We start from the raw sequence: 12,795 nt of genomic DNA, 5'->3' as shown, positions 1-12,795 counted from the left end.
GCTTTTTCAGGCTGCGGCCTGCTACGCTTATTAGCGACAGTAAACATCAATGTATGTCCTTGGGGAATCTGCGTTCTTATTTTACATCCTGTGTAACAAGGTCACTGTCTAAACAGATCTTCTACAAGTGGCTCTATCTACTATATTTTAGCCTCTTGTAGGTTTCCTCGTCCGACTCAAGACAAATGAAGATGTTATTCTGAAAACTCGTAGACATCTTTTCTACATTTTCATGCATTTGCCTGTATCGTTATTGTTACTTCTCTTAGCATTACTGTCCTGTTTTCGCACTATCCCGCACATAAAGAACAATGAATTATCTTCACTGTTCACCCCAAATAACTTCTATGTAATGGAAGACCGCGTTATTCTGCTTCCGTATACGCAATTTACAATAAGGAACTCTGTAAATAAATTACCTCTAATTGATATAGCACTATTAGTTTCCTCGCTATAGTCCTGTTAATGTATGACCAGTATCTCTAATGGTTTTCTTGATCGTAACTCTTCGTTTCGTTCAAGGTTGTACCTAGAAACTAAAAAGCCAGGAAAGAAGGATATTTGACAGTCAATGCGTTGGCATTCAAAATCCCTGCTGCCAGTTCCAGGCACTCGGAAACGAGACGAGAAAAATCACTCTGCGAGGGAGTCGAACCGTCCGAGTAGGGTCACTTTAACTACTTGTCAGCAGAAATACGACTGCTGATTACAGGGAGCGATGGTGCAGCCAAAGTATCCGAACAGTGAGAACTGTGAACCCTGGTTTGAGTTTGGCAGACCGAACCACTGCAGAACCCACGTCAGCCTAGATTCTCAGCCAGTTCCTAAGGAATCCCATGTTACTTGTTGCGGATTGCTTCTAGTGCATATCTCTAATGACGGCGCACGACCGATACTAACTTACTTAGGCTGAGTAGTCCATAGACAGCTTTAGCAGTGAAGGCTTTGCAATCTGCACAAGGGCCTCGTCGTGGCCCTCAGGACCCTCATACACATGTAAACCAGAACATTATGGCCACTATCCACCGCAACGTTGGATGCCGCCTGGTGGCGTTGCGGGCACGTGACGAGGTAACAGAAGTATGTAAGCGGAGCAGACACGAACGGGGATCACCCTAATTAAGATATAGGCTGCAAATGGGGAAATCCATTGAGATAAGCAACTTTTAAAAAGGACAGACTATTATTACGCAAACCCTTGTACTAAAATATCTCTAAAACGGTGAAGCTCGTCGAATGTTAACATGCCAATGTCGTGAGCATCTACGGAAACAGATAGGAGGACAGTGAAACTATCACTAGGCGCTAAATGGTTGGACGTCCACGACTCTTCAAGGAACGTGAGGTTCTGAGGCTTGTCTGCCCTGTAAAGTAGAATAGATGGGGATGTAAGGCATCTCTTCCGAAAGAACACAATGCTGGTGCAGGATCAAGTGTTTCAGAGCACACCATTAAACCTACGAATACATTGTTGCACATTGAGCTCCGCAGTAGACCACCCCTACGTGTTCACATGTTGACCCAACGGCACCGTCAGTTACGACTGCGGAGGGCACGAGACCCTCGGAACTAGACCGTCGCTCTCCGGGCGAATCACATTTTTGCTACACACAAACGCCGTCATCGGCTCGAAACGTGCAGCGCGCCACTGACGCACACTGATGGGAGCAATATTATCCTATGGGAGACATTCTCCTGCACTTGCATGGATTGTGTGATAGTAATCGAAGACACACTGATAGCTGCGAATCACCTGTATCGTTTCATACTCGATGTCTTCCCTGACAGCGATGTCATCTTTCAGCAGTATAATTGTCCGTGTTTCGGAGCGAGAGCAGCGCTACACTGGTTTGAGGAGCATTATAGTGAACTCACGTTGATATCTCGGCTACCAAATTCACCTGATGTAAATCCTATGGAACCCAACAGAGTCGCTATCCGGCCGTCACCGTGTTCGCAAATCAGCGGCCCGTTATTTGCGCAAATTACGTGATCTGTGCGTAGACATCTAATGCCACATACCTCAACAAACTTATCAACAAACCGTTGGATCCCTGATACGCAGAATCAATGATGTATTTCGCTCAAAAGGTGGACAAACAAGCTGTTAAGGGGCTTCGGAACGCCCTATACTTGCAATGTTAAAATAACGCTTATAAATTACATCTTTCCTCACAAAGTATTTGAGGTAGGAAGTTGAACATTTTACAGATTATTTATTGGAATATGGGCTACAACTTAACACAGGGATTTTACAAAATTTTAGTTCAGTTATTAAAGATGATTTTTTTTCAATTGTAATGAAAATTGACAACATTTTTTTTGCAATTTTTTATTTATATATTCAAAAATATACAGTTTTTTTGAAAAAGGCTGTGTTAAATTATGCAGAAGGTACTGTGTAACATTTACTGAAAGTTTGAAACAAATATGTTTGGAAGATCCTTAGAAAACATGTAATTAGTATGAGAAAATAAAAGTTTTGGGAATCGAGCGACAAAGATTGGATTAACTTTTTAGTGCATTCCAGGTCCATAGGATGGATTATCTTCATCCTCTGCAAGCTCCTCCTCCAGCTTCCTCTTGTTCCTCCTCCTGTTTACTCTTGCTTGTATTTCTAGACTCTTTACAGCCCTGTCTGCAGCCCGAAGGTGTTCCTTTTCTAAAGCAAGCATCGCTCGTACCATGTTAGAATGTTATTATTTACAGTAATAACACATACCTTTGGCTTTCCAACATTTCTCCTTTTCTTAAAAGCCTTCAGAGGATTTCTAATAACTTTACTTTTACTCATTATTATACTTCAACAAAACAGAGACTCAAGAAACAGAATTAATTACGAATATTTTCGTGATAACGACAGAGTAAATAAACATGAAACAATCGACAATCACACCAGCGATATATATTGAACCATCACAGGTTAGCCACAACACATACTTTATCTCACATCACTAAAATGTACCTGATGAACACGGACGTTAATAATAACACCATTTGACAGCAGTTTAACAGCGCCACAGTGGGTCACGCCCATGTAGAACACATTTCAAAAAAAAATTTAAAAATAGTTGTAGTCTTCGGAATTGAATAAATTATATATCTGTTAAAAGGTAATAGTCTGCAGATTCAGAAAACGCAAAAAAGTAAAAATTGAACTTTTCATGATTTTGAGTCTTTCCGGAGCCCCTTAAGCAGGTGGCCGTAGCGTTTTGGCTCCTCAGTGTGGTGATTCCCTTGGCATGTGTGGGCGCGACACCTCGAACGATTGCCTCACAGTGCTCGCCAGTGCGCTCTTTGACACTAGATCCATAATTTTGGGAAAAAATCAGCCCTTAAAGTTAGTTGTAATAAGATCACTTTCGTCTGATGAAGATACCGACATGATATCTAAGAACCAAATAACCTGGTTCACGTGCCTAACACCGTGAAGGCCCATGCGAACCGCAGAAGTGCCGCAACCTGACGTGGCATAGACTCCACTAATGTCTAAAGTAGTGCTGGAGGGAACTGACACCATGAATCCTGCAAGGCTATCCACAAATCTGTAAGAGTACGACGGGATGCAGATCTCTTCAAGAGCTCGTTGCAAGGCTTCCCAGATATGCTCAATAATGTGCATCCTAGGGGAGTTTGGTGGCCTATGGAACTGTTAAAACTCGTGTTTCTGGAGCCACTCTGTAGCAATTCAGGACGTGTGGGGTGTCGCATTGTTCTAGTGCAATTTTCCAAGTCCTTCGGAATGCACAATGGACATGAATGCATGCACGTGATCGGACAGGATACTTACGTACGTGTCACCTGTCAGACTCGCACCTAGACGTATCAGGAGTCCCATATTACTCCAGCTGCACACGTCTCACGAGATTACAGACCCTCCATCAGTTTGAACAGTCCCCTGCTGACATGCAGGGCCATGGATTCGTGAGGTTGTCTCCATACCCGTACACGTCCATCGGCTCGATACAACATGAAACGAGCCTCGTCCGGCCAGGTAATATGTTTCCAGTTACCAACAGTCCTATGTCAGTGTTGATGGGTCCAGGCTAGGCGTAAAACGCCGGACGTTGTGGCCGAGCTGTTCTAGGTGTTTCAGTCCGGAACCGCGCTGCTGCTACGGTCGCAGGTTCGAATCCTGCCTCGGACGTGGATGTATGTGCTGTCCTTATGGTTACTTAGGTTTAAATAGTTCTAAGTCTAGGGGACTGATGACCTTAGATGTTAAGTCCCATAGTGCTCAGAGCCATTTGAACCATTTTTGAGGCGTAAAGCTTTGTGTCGTGCAGTCATCAAGGGTATACGAGTGGGACTTCGGTTCGGAAAGCCCATACCGATGATGTTTCGTTGAATGGTTCGGAGGCTGACACTTGTTGATGACCCAGCATTGAAATCTGCAGAATTTGCGGAAGGGTTGCACTTCTGTCACGTTGAATGATTCGCTTCAGTCGTCATTGGTACTGTTTCTTGCAGGCTCTTCTTCCGGCCGCGGCGATGTCGGAGATTTGATGTTTTACCGGACTGCTGACATTCACTTTACACTCGTGAAATGGTCGTACAGGAAAATCCGCACTTAATCGCTATCTCGGAGATGCTGTGTCCCATCGCACGCGCGGCGACTATAACACCACTTTCAAACTCAAATCTTGATAATCTGCCATTGTAGCAGCAGTAACCGATCTAACAATTTCGCCAGACACTTGTCTTACATAGATGTTGCCGACCGCAGTGCCGTATTCTGACTGTTTACATATCTCTGTGTTGGAATACACATGCCTATACTAGTTTCTTTGGCGCTTCAGTGTATATCATAGAATTTAACGTTTGGGCCACATTTTACTTGTATAGATAACTGGTTTCAGCTTTACGGCTTGCATCAGATCTGATAACTCCTGTAACGCCGAAAACAGAATCTGTTCAAATCAAATAAAATGTGGCCAAAACTGTAAATACTTCGATTTATTTAAAAGTTAATGTTTGTTTGTTGTTAACGTATGAGCCTGGAGGAAGACACATCTAGATATTTCATAACCTTGTGAGCGTTGCTACTTCACCGAGGAGGTCGCATGGAGACACGCACAAGAATTTTTTTCTGCGATGGTACAGCATTTAACAAGGTAGTGCAGTTGGTTTCAAGAATATGAAATTAATACTGAAGTGTGTGTGTGTGCCTTTGCACGTTTGTGTGTGTGTGTGTGTGTGTGTGTGTGTGTGTGTGTGTGTGTGTGTGCGCGTTTGTGTGTATTTCTGTATGAGGAATATAACACACCCATCAGGTTTGTGTTAAACTAAACAACAGCTCTGTCGCGGATTGGTACGATAGCCATTTAATCACATATGTAACCTACAAGTATTTCAAATCCGTAAATTTTGTAGCATAACAAGTATAGCAGGTTTGTTACAATACCAATTCTAAGTTCATCCAAAGAAAACCGCGAACAACTGTAATCGAAACAACCGTTGTGTATCTGTTTTGCTGAAATCTCGTTTTTTTTACAGTATTTGCGGAGGGTATTGACAAGTCCGTAACGCTTGATTAAGCTGTCGGGCAGCCAGCAGAGAGTCACCACACCTAAACAGATTGCATGCAAGCTTTCTTGACACCTTGCTCTGGTGGCAGTATCTCTGAGATCGTGGGACACTGTAAATCACAGACAGGCTGAGCACCGCTGTCAGACTCCTAATTTCCATAAACACGTTCAAGTAATTTAAAGGGCCAGATTTCGTTGTGCTTTTAGCTTGTCCGGAACAACAATTTGTCAACCAAATAAATATTCTATTGAGAACGGCACGTTGACGTGAAAGCGCTTCCCTCTTAAAGGATCAGAAAATATTATTAATTTCTCTCTGCGAAATACGACCGGAATATAAATGACTTGCTTAGTAGTAACCAATGTTTTAGCCGTTTCTGCTCACACAGATGGTGTATTGCTAGTATAACTAGGGTAACTATTTATAATATGCAGAATTCGTACTTCGAATCGCCTGTGTACACTTACTCTTGAAGACAAAAGAATAGTAACATCCATGTTACATCTGGTTTCTCATTTCACCTATTGGGGATGCATAGCACAGACCTGCTCCAAAATCCGAAAATAAGAGCATAATACACTGAAAGATTTAGAATGCAGCGGAAGTTCGAAATGGACTTGTTGGCTGAAAGTTGAGATATTATCTGTCGGAGAAATATTCTATTTAAGCGTATAACTTTCATAAAAGAATGGAACGATGTGAATGAAAACGAGAGCACACAAAACTGATGCCAAACATAACTAAAAGTGATACAAGCAAACGATTAAAATTTCGTAGTGAAATAACCATACAACAAACATAAATTTTTAACTCCAGAGAACTTCGAAATTATAGTTATTGTAAGTGTGATGTGTGTTTCCATGTTTTTCCAAGTACTATCAACTTTGATGACGATTGCATTTACAGCATAATGTCCAACTTAGAAGTAATATAAACAGAGAGCACACTAAACAAACAGTGTGTTACGCGTTTTATTCTTAAATGAGAAGCCTCGTATGGACAGCTACGGAGCATGCTTTGTTGATCTAAAGCACACAGAGAAGGAGCAATTATAACGATTTTAATTATAATTTTATCGACGGTCTTTCGGATGGTTTGATGCAGCCCGCTACAATTCCCCCCCCCCCTCCCTCCCCCCTGTCATCCTCATCCCAGAGTAGTAGTTGCACATAACGCCCCGAATTATTTCTAATGTATTTTCAACCTCTGTCTTCTTCTAAGATATTTTCTTTCTATCGCTTCCTTTAGCGCGATGAAAGTTATTCATATGGTTCAAATGGCTCTGAGCACTATGGGACTGAACATCTAAGGTCATCAGTCCCCTAGACTTAGAACTACTTAAACCTAACTAACCTAAGGACATCACACACATCCATGCCCGAGGCAGGTTTCGAACCTGCGACCGTAGCGGTCACGCGGTTCTTGACTATAGCGCCTAGAACCGCTCGGCCACCCCGCCCGGCCGATGAAAGTTATTCCCCGACGTCTTACCGCACGTGCTACCATCACGTCCATTGTCCTAGTCTGTGTTTTTCACACAATCCTTCCCTTGCCGCTTCTAGAGAGAACTTATTCATTTTTTATCACGAGTAACGTGACGTAGTGGTTAGCACACTGGACTCTTATTCTGGAGGATGACGATTCAAATCCGCGTCCGGCCATCCAAATTTAGGGTTTTCGTGGTCTCCCTAAATCGATCCAGGCAAATGCCGGGATGGTTCCTTTTAAGGGTCAGGGCTGATTTCCTACCCCGTTCTTGAAACATTCTGAGCTAGTGCTCCGTCTCTAATGACCTTGATGTCGACGGAGCCCTAATCTTCTTTCCTTCTTTCGCTTCTCAATCCACTTCATTTTCAACTTCCTTCTATAGCACCAAGTCTCAGACGCTTCGATTCTCTTCTTTACCAGCTTACTCACAGTCAATCTTGGAAAACTATGGAATATGCGAAATGAAGTCAAGAATGCAATGGAAACAGAGCAATAGTATATAGTGTGTGCTGGTTTTCTGGCGTGTGAGACGAGAACAATCCTGTTGGCTAATGACATCCATTTATGCATTTATAGAAAGGAAATCCTAACGGTGGAGATAGAAAATTCAATCACATGCCAAATAAAAACTAGGAAAAAATTAAACTGTTTCCATTAACTGGTAAATCAGTATAAGATAAGGTAAAACGTCGTGTTAAAGAACATGCTAGAAATCATCTAAGAAAAACGCTGATAAAATGTCAAGTGTATGAGTAAGGTTAAGGTAAATTCCAGAGACCGGGGGTTGGTTGGAGCAGATTTAGCTTAATAGTACCAGACGACTGTTCATCAGCAGTTTTTTTCCAGGATGTAAAGTTTTGGACTGGTCAGTACAGCTAATTGTGCATGAAGCCGTGTGAGTCGCGTAGTACTTACCAGGGACGAGAGACGAAGACACTTCGGTGGTCATGAGAAGCGCCAGCAATGACGTCAGCACAAGTGATGACGCCATCCTGAAACAACGGGGAAGCAAAACTGGTTAGCGCATCCTCTGTCGCTTCCCGAAAACAGATACTTGGGAAAATGCAGTTATGTCCTTGCCCTGTCTTAAGTGTCGTCAGAGAAAAGTACAGTTTTTATGTGGTGACAACTACTTTTACTAGTGAACGATAAACTATTATTTTTCCGTCTTTCAGTTTTGAAAGTCAGTGCGTATACATTGTGACATCATCTGCTATAGATATTTTGTTTAATGTTTTTATTCAGTGTTGCGGATTTATTGTGTTTTGTAAGACTACTTTGCGTCGCTAAATTTTCGCTTCTGCATCTCAAAACTAAGTCAACTTGACAGACACAAAATACAATCGAAATTACGCTCATGTAGACATCAAAGGACATGATGCACTGTTTTTTATTTTGAATTACCTCTACCATTCTGATAATGTAGCTGGACAATATTGTCACATATGTAACAAACACACCACACAGGCGTTAGACTTCTCCACGCACTTTCCACTTGAAAAAAGACACATAGTCTCCAGAAACATGGACGATAACTAGTTTGGACAAGAAGAGAATAGAAGCTTTCGAAATGTGGTGCTACAGAAGAATGCTGAAGATAAGGTGGGTAGATCACGTAACTAATGAGGAGGTATTGAATAGGATTGGGGAGAAGAGAAGTTTGTGGCACAACTTGACTAGAAGAAGGGATCGGTTGGTAGGACATGTTTTGAGGCATCAAGGGATCACAAATTTAGCTTTGGAGGGCAGTGTGGAGGGTAAAAATCGTAGAGGGAGACCAAGAGATGAATTCACTAAGCAGATTCAGAAGGATGTAGGTTGCAGTAGGTACTGGGTGATGAAGGAGCTTGCACAGGATAGAGTAGCATGGAGAGCTGCATCAAACCAGTCTCTGGACTGAAGACCACAACAACAACAACAACAACAACAACAACTCTCCAGTTCCCCATAACATAAGCGACATAAGATGTCAGTTAAGCGCGACGCATGGTTTACAACACCACATATTGTTTGCCGTTCTTATTCATAATCGGAGTGAGACAAGCACGTCTCACTTTTAGTCGGCTGTCTATCGTTTACAAGTCGGTAACCTGGAACATAATGTGCATGCACATATTTAAAATTTGTGTTCATTTATTCAGTATGTAGACTAATGCAATAGATGGCATGACGCTACCTACGTTCAACGTTTTTATAACGTGTGAGGCCTTAACAATAAAGGGTAGCAGTTTTATGAGACCTTCCGAAGCGTGGTATTGTATCTGTACTGTTGTGGACGAAAGTGGACGTGGAAGTAAAAGGAGAATGAATCTAGAGGCTAGGTCTGCTCTCCACAGAAGCGCTGAGAGGTCCGTATCACAAAAACAGATTAACATGCTCCTTACGCAGTACGAACAACAAACTCTTACACAGTACGAACAACAAACTTGATGGCCAACATGAAACTGACTTAAAAAATGTATTGCGGATTATAAACTGACAGAAGAAGACGACAGCAGCAAGATACGGCAACATCAAATATCGCACTTGCAACCCTGGCTCGAGTCCATTGATGTTCTGGGAGGACAGGGCTGGCAGTAAAACAATCGCCTCATATCCCTAACTATGCAAGACGCAGGGTCAAGCATATTCAAACAATATCCACACAGTGGAAGAGCTACGGCAGAATCTTGAAGCGCTACCATCTGTCAGGCAGATTGTGCGGTGAATCGCGCACACTGCTGCATCAAAGCACTGATATCGTTTCCGGCATCCTCTGTAAACAGCAGTTGTCCTGTTTATTATCTAGGATAACTTTTTGGTGTCAATGTTTTTCTGATCAGTTTCGCTACACCTTACCATCATGTTTGCCGGCCCATCATTTGCGAATTCCATACGTAGATGACAGCTAACACTTCCGTGCTGTTCCTATGACAGTTGCACTCATATAAATGTTCACGTTCTGTCATTTATGTGGGCTCTCTGAACACGGCGGGAGGAATCGAGAGCTCATAGCCGTTCTGTTTGGGACTTGTTTTGTTCAAGCAGAGGGGTGTGATCAGTCTCAAAACCCTTTATAAATTTTGCTTAATTTCTCACACGTACGTCAGTAAACGAACCATTCCGTCTTTCCCGGTGTTTATCTTCTTCACACACAAAAAGTTTACTAAAGTATTTTATACAGGGTTTAACAAAAATTTACGGCACAAATTGCAGGTTACATTCCTCATACATAGACGAAGAAATTATGTTATATGAACATGGGTCTGGAAACGCTTTATTTCCATGTTACAACTCAGTTTCTCCAATTCATTAAAAACGGGGATCACATAAAAACAGAGTTAGAATTATGGGGAACACGCGCACTTGGTGACGTTTGGTTACGTGCTGCACCGCCAGTGTTTTGTTTTGCATGTCGCTGATGCCATGCGACGTACGTACATGGGTCTGGAAACGCTTTATTTCCATGTTACAACTCAGTTTCTCCAATTCATTAAAAACGGGGATCACATAAAAACAGAGTTAGAATTATGGGGAACACGCGCACTTGGTGACGTTTGGTTACGTGCTGCACCGCCAGTGTTTTGTTTTGCATGTCGCTGATGCCATGCGACGTACGTCACTTCTTGTTTACAGGTAACATCAACTGTCCCAGCGATCAGTACGACCGTTGCAAGTACGCGGGTTACTACGTAGAGTTAATCACAGACTTGGCTCGTGAAATGGCAGTGTACACAAATGCAGAGATGGCAGATGCCCATTTGATGTATGGATTAGATGACGGCAATGTGCTCGCGCTCAACGTTTTTACCGGGAGAGATTTCAAGGAAGAAGGTGCCCTGACAGGAAAACGTTTGAGACCATTAATCGTCATCTTAGGGAACACGACGCATTTAAGCCCGATACGCGCGGCCGGGGGGAGGCCTAGAAGGACGAATTCACCGTAACGGGAGGCGGCAATTCTTCATGCAGCTGACGCCGATACTAGTGTCAGTACAAGACGTGTAGGCACAACACTGGATGCTGACCACATGGCTGTCTGGGGAGTGTTATACGAGGACCAGCTGTATCCGTACCATTTACAGAGTGTGCAGGCACTGTCAGTAGTTAGCCGGCCGCAATCGCCGAGCGGTTCTAGGCGCTTCAGTCAGGAACCACGCGACTGCTACGGTCGCAGGTTCGAATCCTGCCTCGGCATGGATGTGTGTGATGTCCTTAGGTTGGTTAGGTTTAATTAGTTCTAAGTTCTAGGGGACTGATGCCCTCAGATGTTAAGTCCCATAGTGCTCAGAGCCATTTGAACCATTTTTGAACTGTCAGTAGCTGATTTTGCTGCACGGCTACTCTTCTGCGAATGGTTTATTCAGCGAAGTGTCAACCCTAATTGTAGTGCAACGGTGCTGCTCGTATGTGAGGAGTCGTTTCAACGAGATCAGATTGTAAGATTTCACAGTCGGTATGTACGGGCAGACATCAATCCTCACGCAACTGTTGAAGCAAGTCATCAACACAGATTTTCTGTCAATGTTTAGGCAGGCATTGTTGGTGACTGTTTGGTAGGGCTTCGCTTTCTTCCACTCAGGCTCATCGGACAAAGTTATATTTTCGTAGAGAATGTTTTGCCTGATCTGTTAGTAGATGTTCCATTAGATGTGCAACAAAACACGTACTTCATGCACAACGGAGCACATCGTAATGTGAGTGTTAACGCCCGTCGGCTTCTAAATAACAGATTCGGTGATAGATAGACAGGTAGAGATGGACCAACTGCCTGGCCTCCACGCTCTCGGGACCTAAACCCACTGGAGTTTTATTGCTACGGGAATTTCAAAGCTCTTATGTATGGCACGCCAGAACAAGATGTTGAGAACTTGCGTGCCCGTATTATGGGAGGCTGCGAAACCATAAGCAATACTCCTGGAATACATCAGCACATCCGAGATTCAGTACGACGGCGGATTGATGCACATGTAAATGCCCACGAATTTCTTATTGAACATCCCCTGTGTCAAAGAGTTGCATGTGGTATGCTGGTGCGTTCTGCTCGTGTGTGTTTTCCATGATCAATGAGTTTGAGAAAATGAGTTGTAATACGGAAACAAAGCGTTTCCAGACCCATGTTCATATAACATAATATCTTCGTCTATGTATGAGGAATATAACCTGCAATTTGTGCCGTAAATTTTTGTTTCACCCTGTATACTCATTGATAATCCGCCTGCGATCCAGAAAGTCCAAGCAACGGCGACGTTTTCTCTTGATCAATTGAGCAATTCGCTACATATGTTAAGGAAAGGAATGTTTGCATTTCGGTAACAGATGTTATGATGTCTGCTTGTGATTACAGTGTCATGACAATGATTGCTAACGGCTACTGGGACAGAGCAGAGAAATATATGGTTGATGTTCACACCATTAATGACAAAATGCTGCGCTGTCTTCAGTATTAATCCTTAGAAAAACGGTTGGGGAATATTGACCAAACACTCACACGGAAATTTGCAACTGAACAAAATTTTATGCTGTGTTATACAAGTCATGAACTGCTGTACCATGAAAGTGAACCATTCTAATCCACTTCTGCTGCTGAGGTGATGAAAAGCATCTCCCCTTTGTCAACTATGCGATAGAACAGTACACTTCAAGAATATGGCTAAAAGTGTGACTCGTGTTTTACAGTCCATCCAAATGGTTAATGAGAAGTTAAGCTGCAGATATCGAGAATGTATGACATTATTTCTGTGCAGAACTTCATAAAATATTACTGACAACAATAAATGGAATCTCAGGAGCAAATTA

At 42.8% G+C, this 12,795-nt stretch overlaps 1 protein-coding gene across 1 annotated transcript in view; it reads right to left on the bottom strand.

Moving 5' to 3' along the window:
- Positions 1 to 12,795, bottom strand: part of LOC126156485 (uncharacterized transmembrane protein DDB_G0289901-like) — a 455,508-nt gene that overhangs the window by 118,463 nt on the left and 324,250 nt on the right. Inside the window, exon 5 of the mRNA XM_049916313.1 lies at positions 7,933 to 8,009. Coding sequence (XP_049772270.1) covers positions 7,933 to 8,009 — 77 coding nt within the window. The remainder of the gene's footprint in view (positions 1 to 7,932; positions 8,010 to 12,795) is intronic.

This window comes from Schistocerca cancellata, chromosome 2, assembly GCF_023864275.1.
Source record: "Schistocerca cancellata isolate TAMUIC-IGC-003103 chromosome 2, iqSchCanc2.1, whole genome shotgun sequence".
Lineage (NCBI taxonomy): Eukaryota > Metazoa > Arthropoda > Insecta > Orthoptera > Acrididae > Schistocerca > Schistocerca cancellata.
Note: the sequence above shows the minus strand (reverse complement) of the source record. Positions and strands in the feature narration are given on the sequence as shown.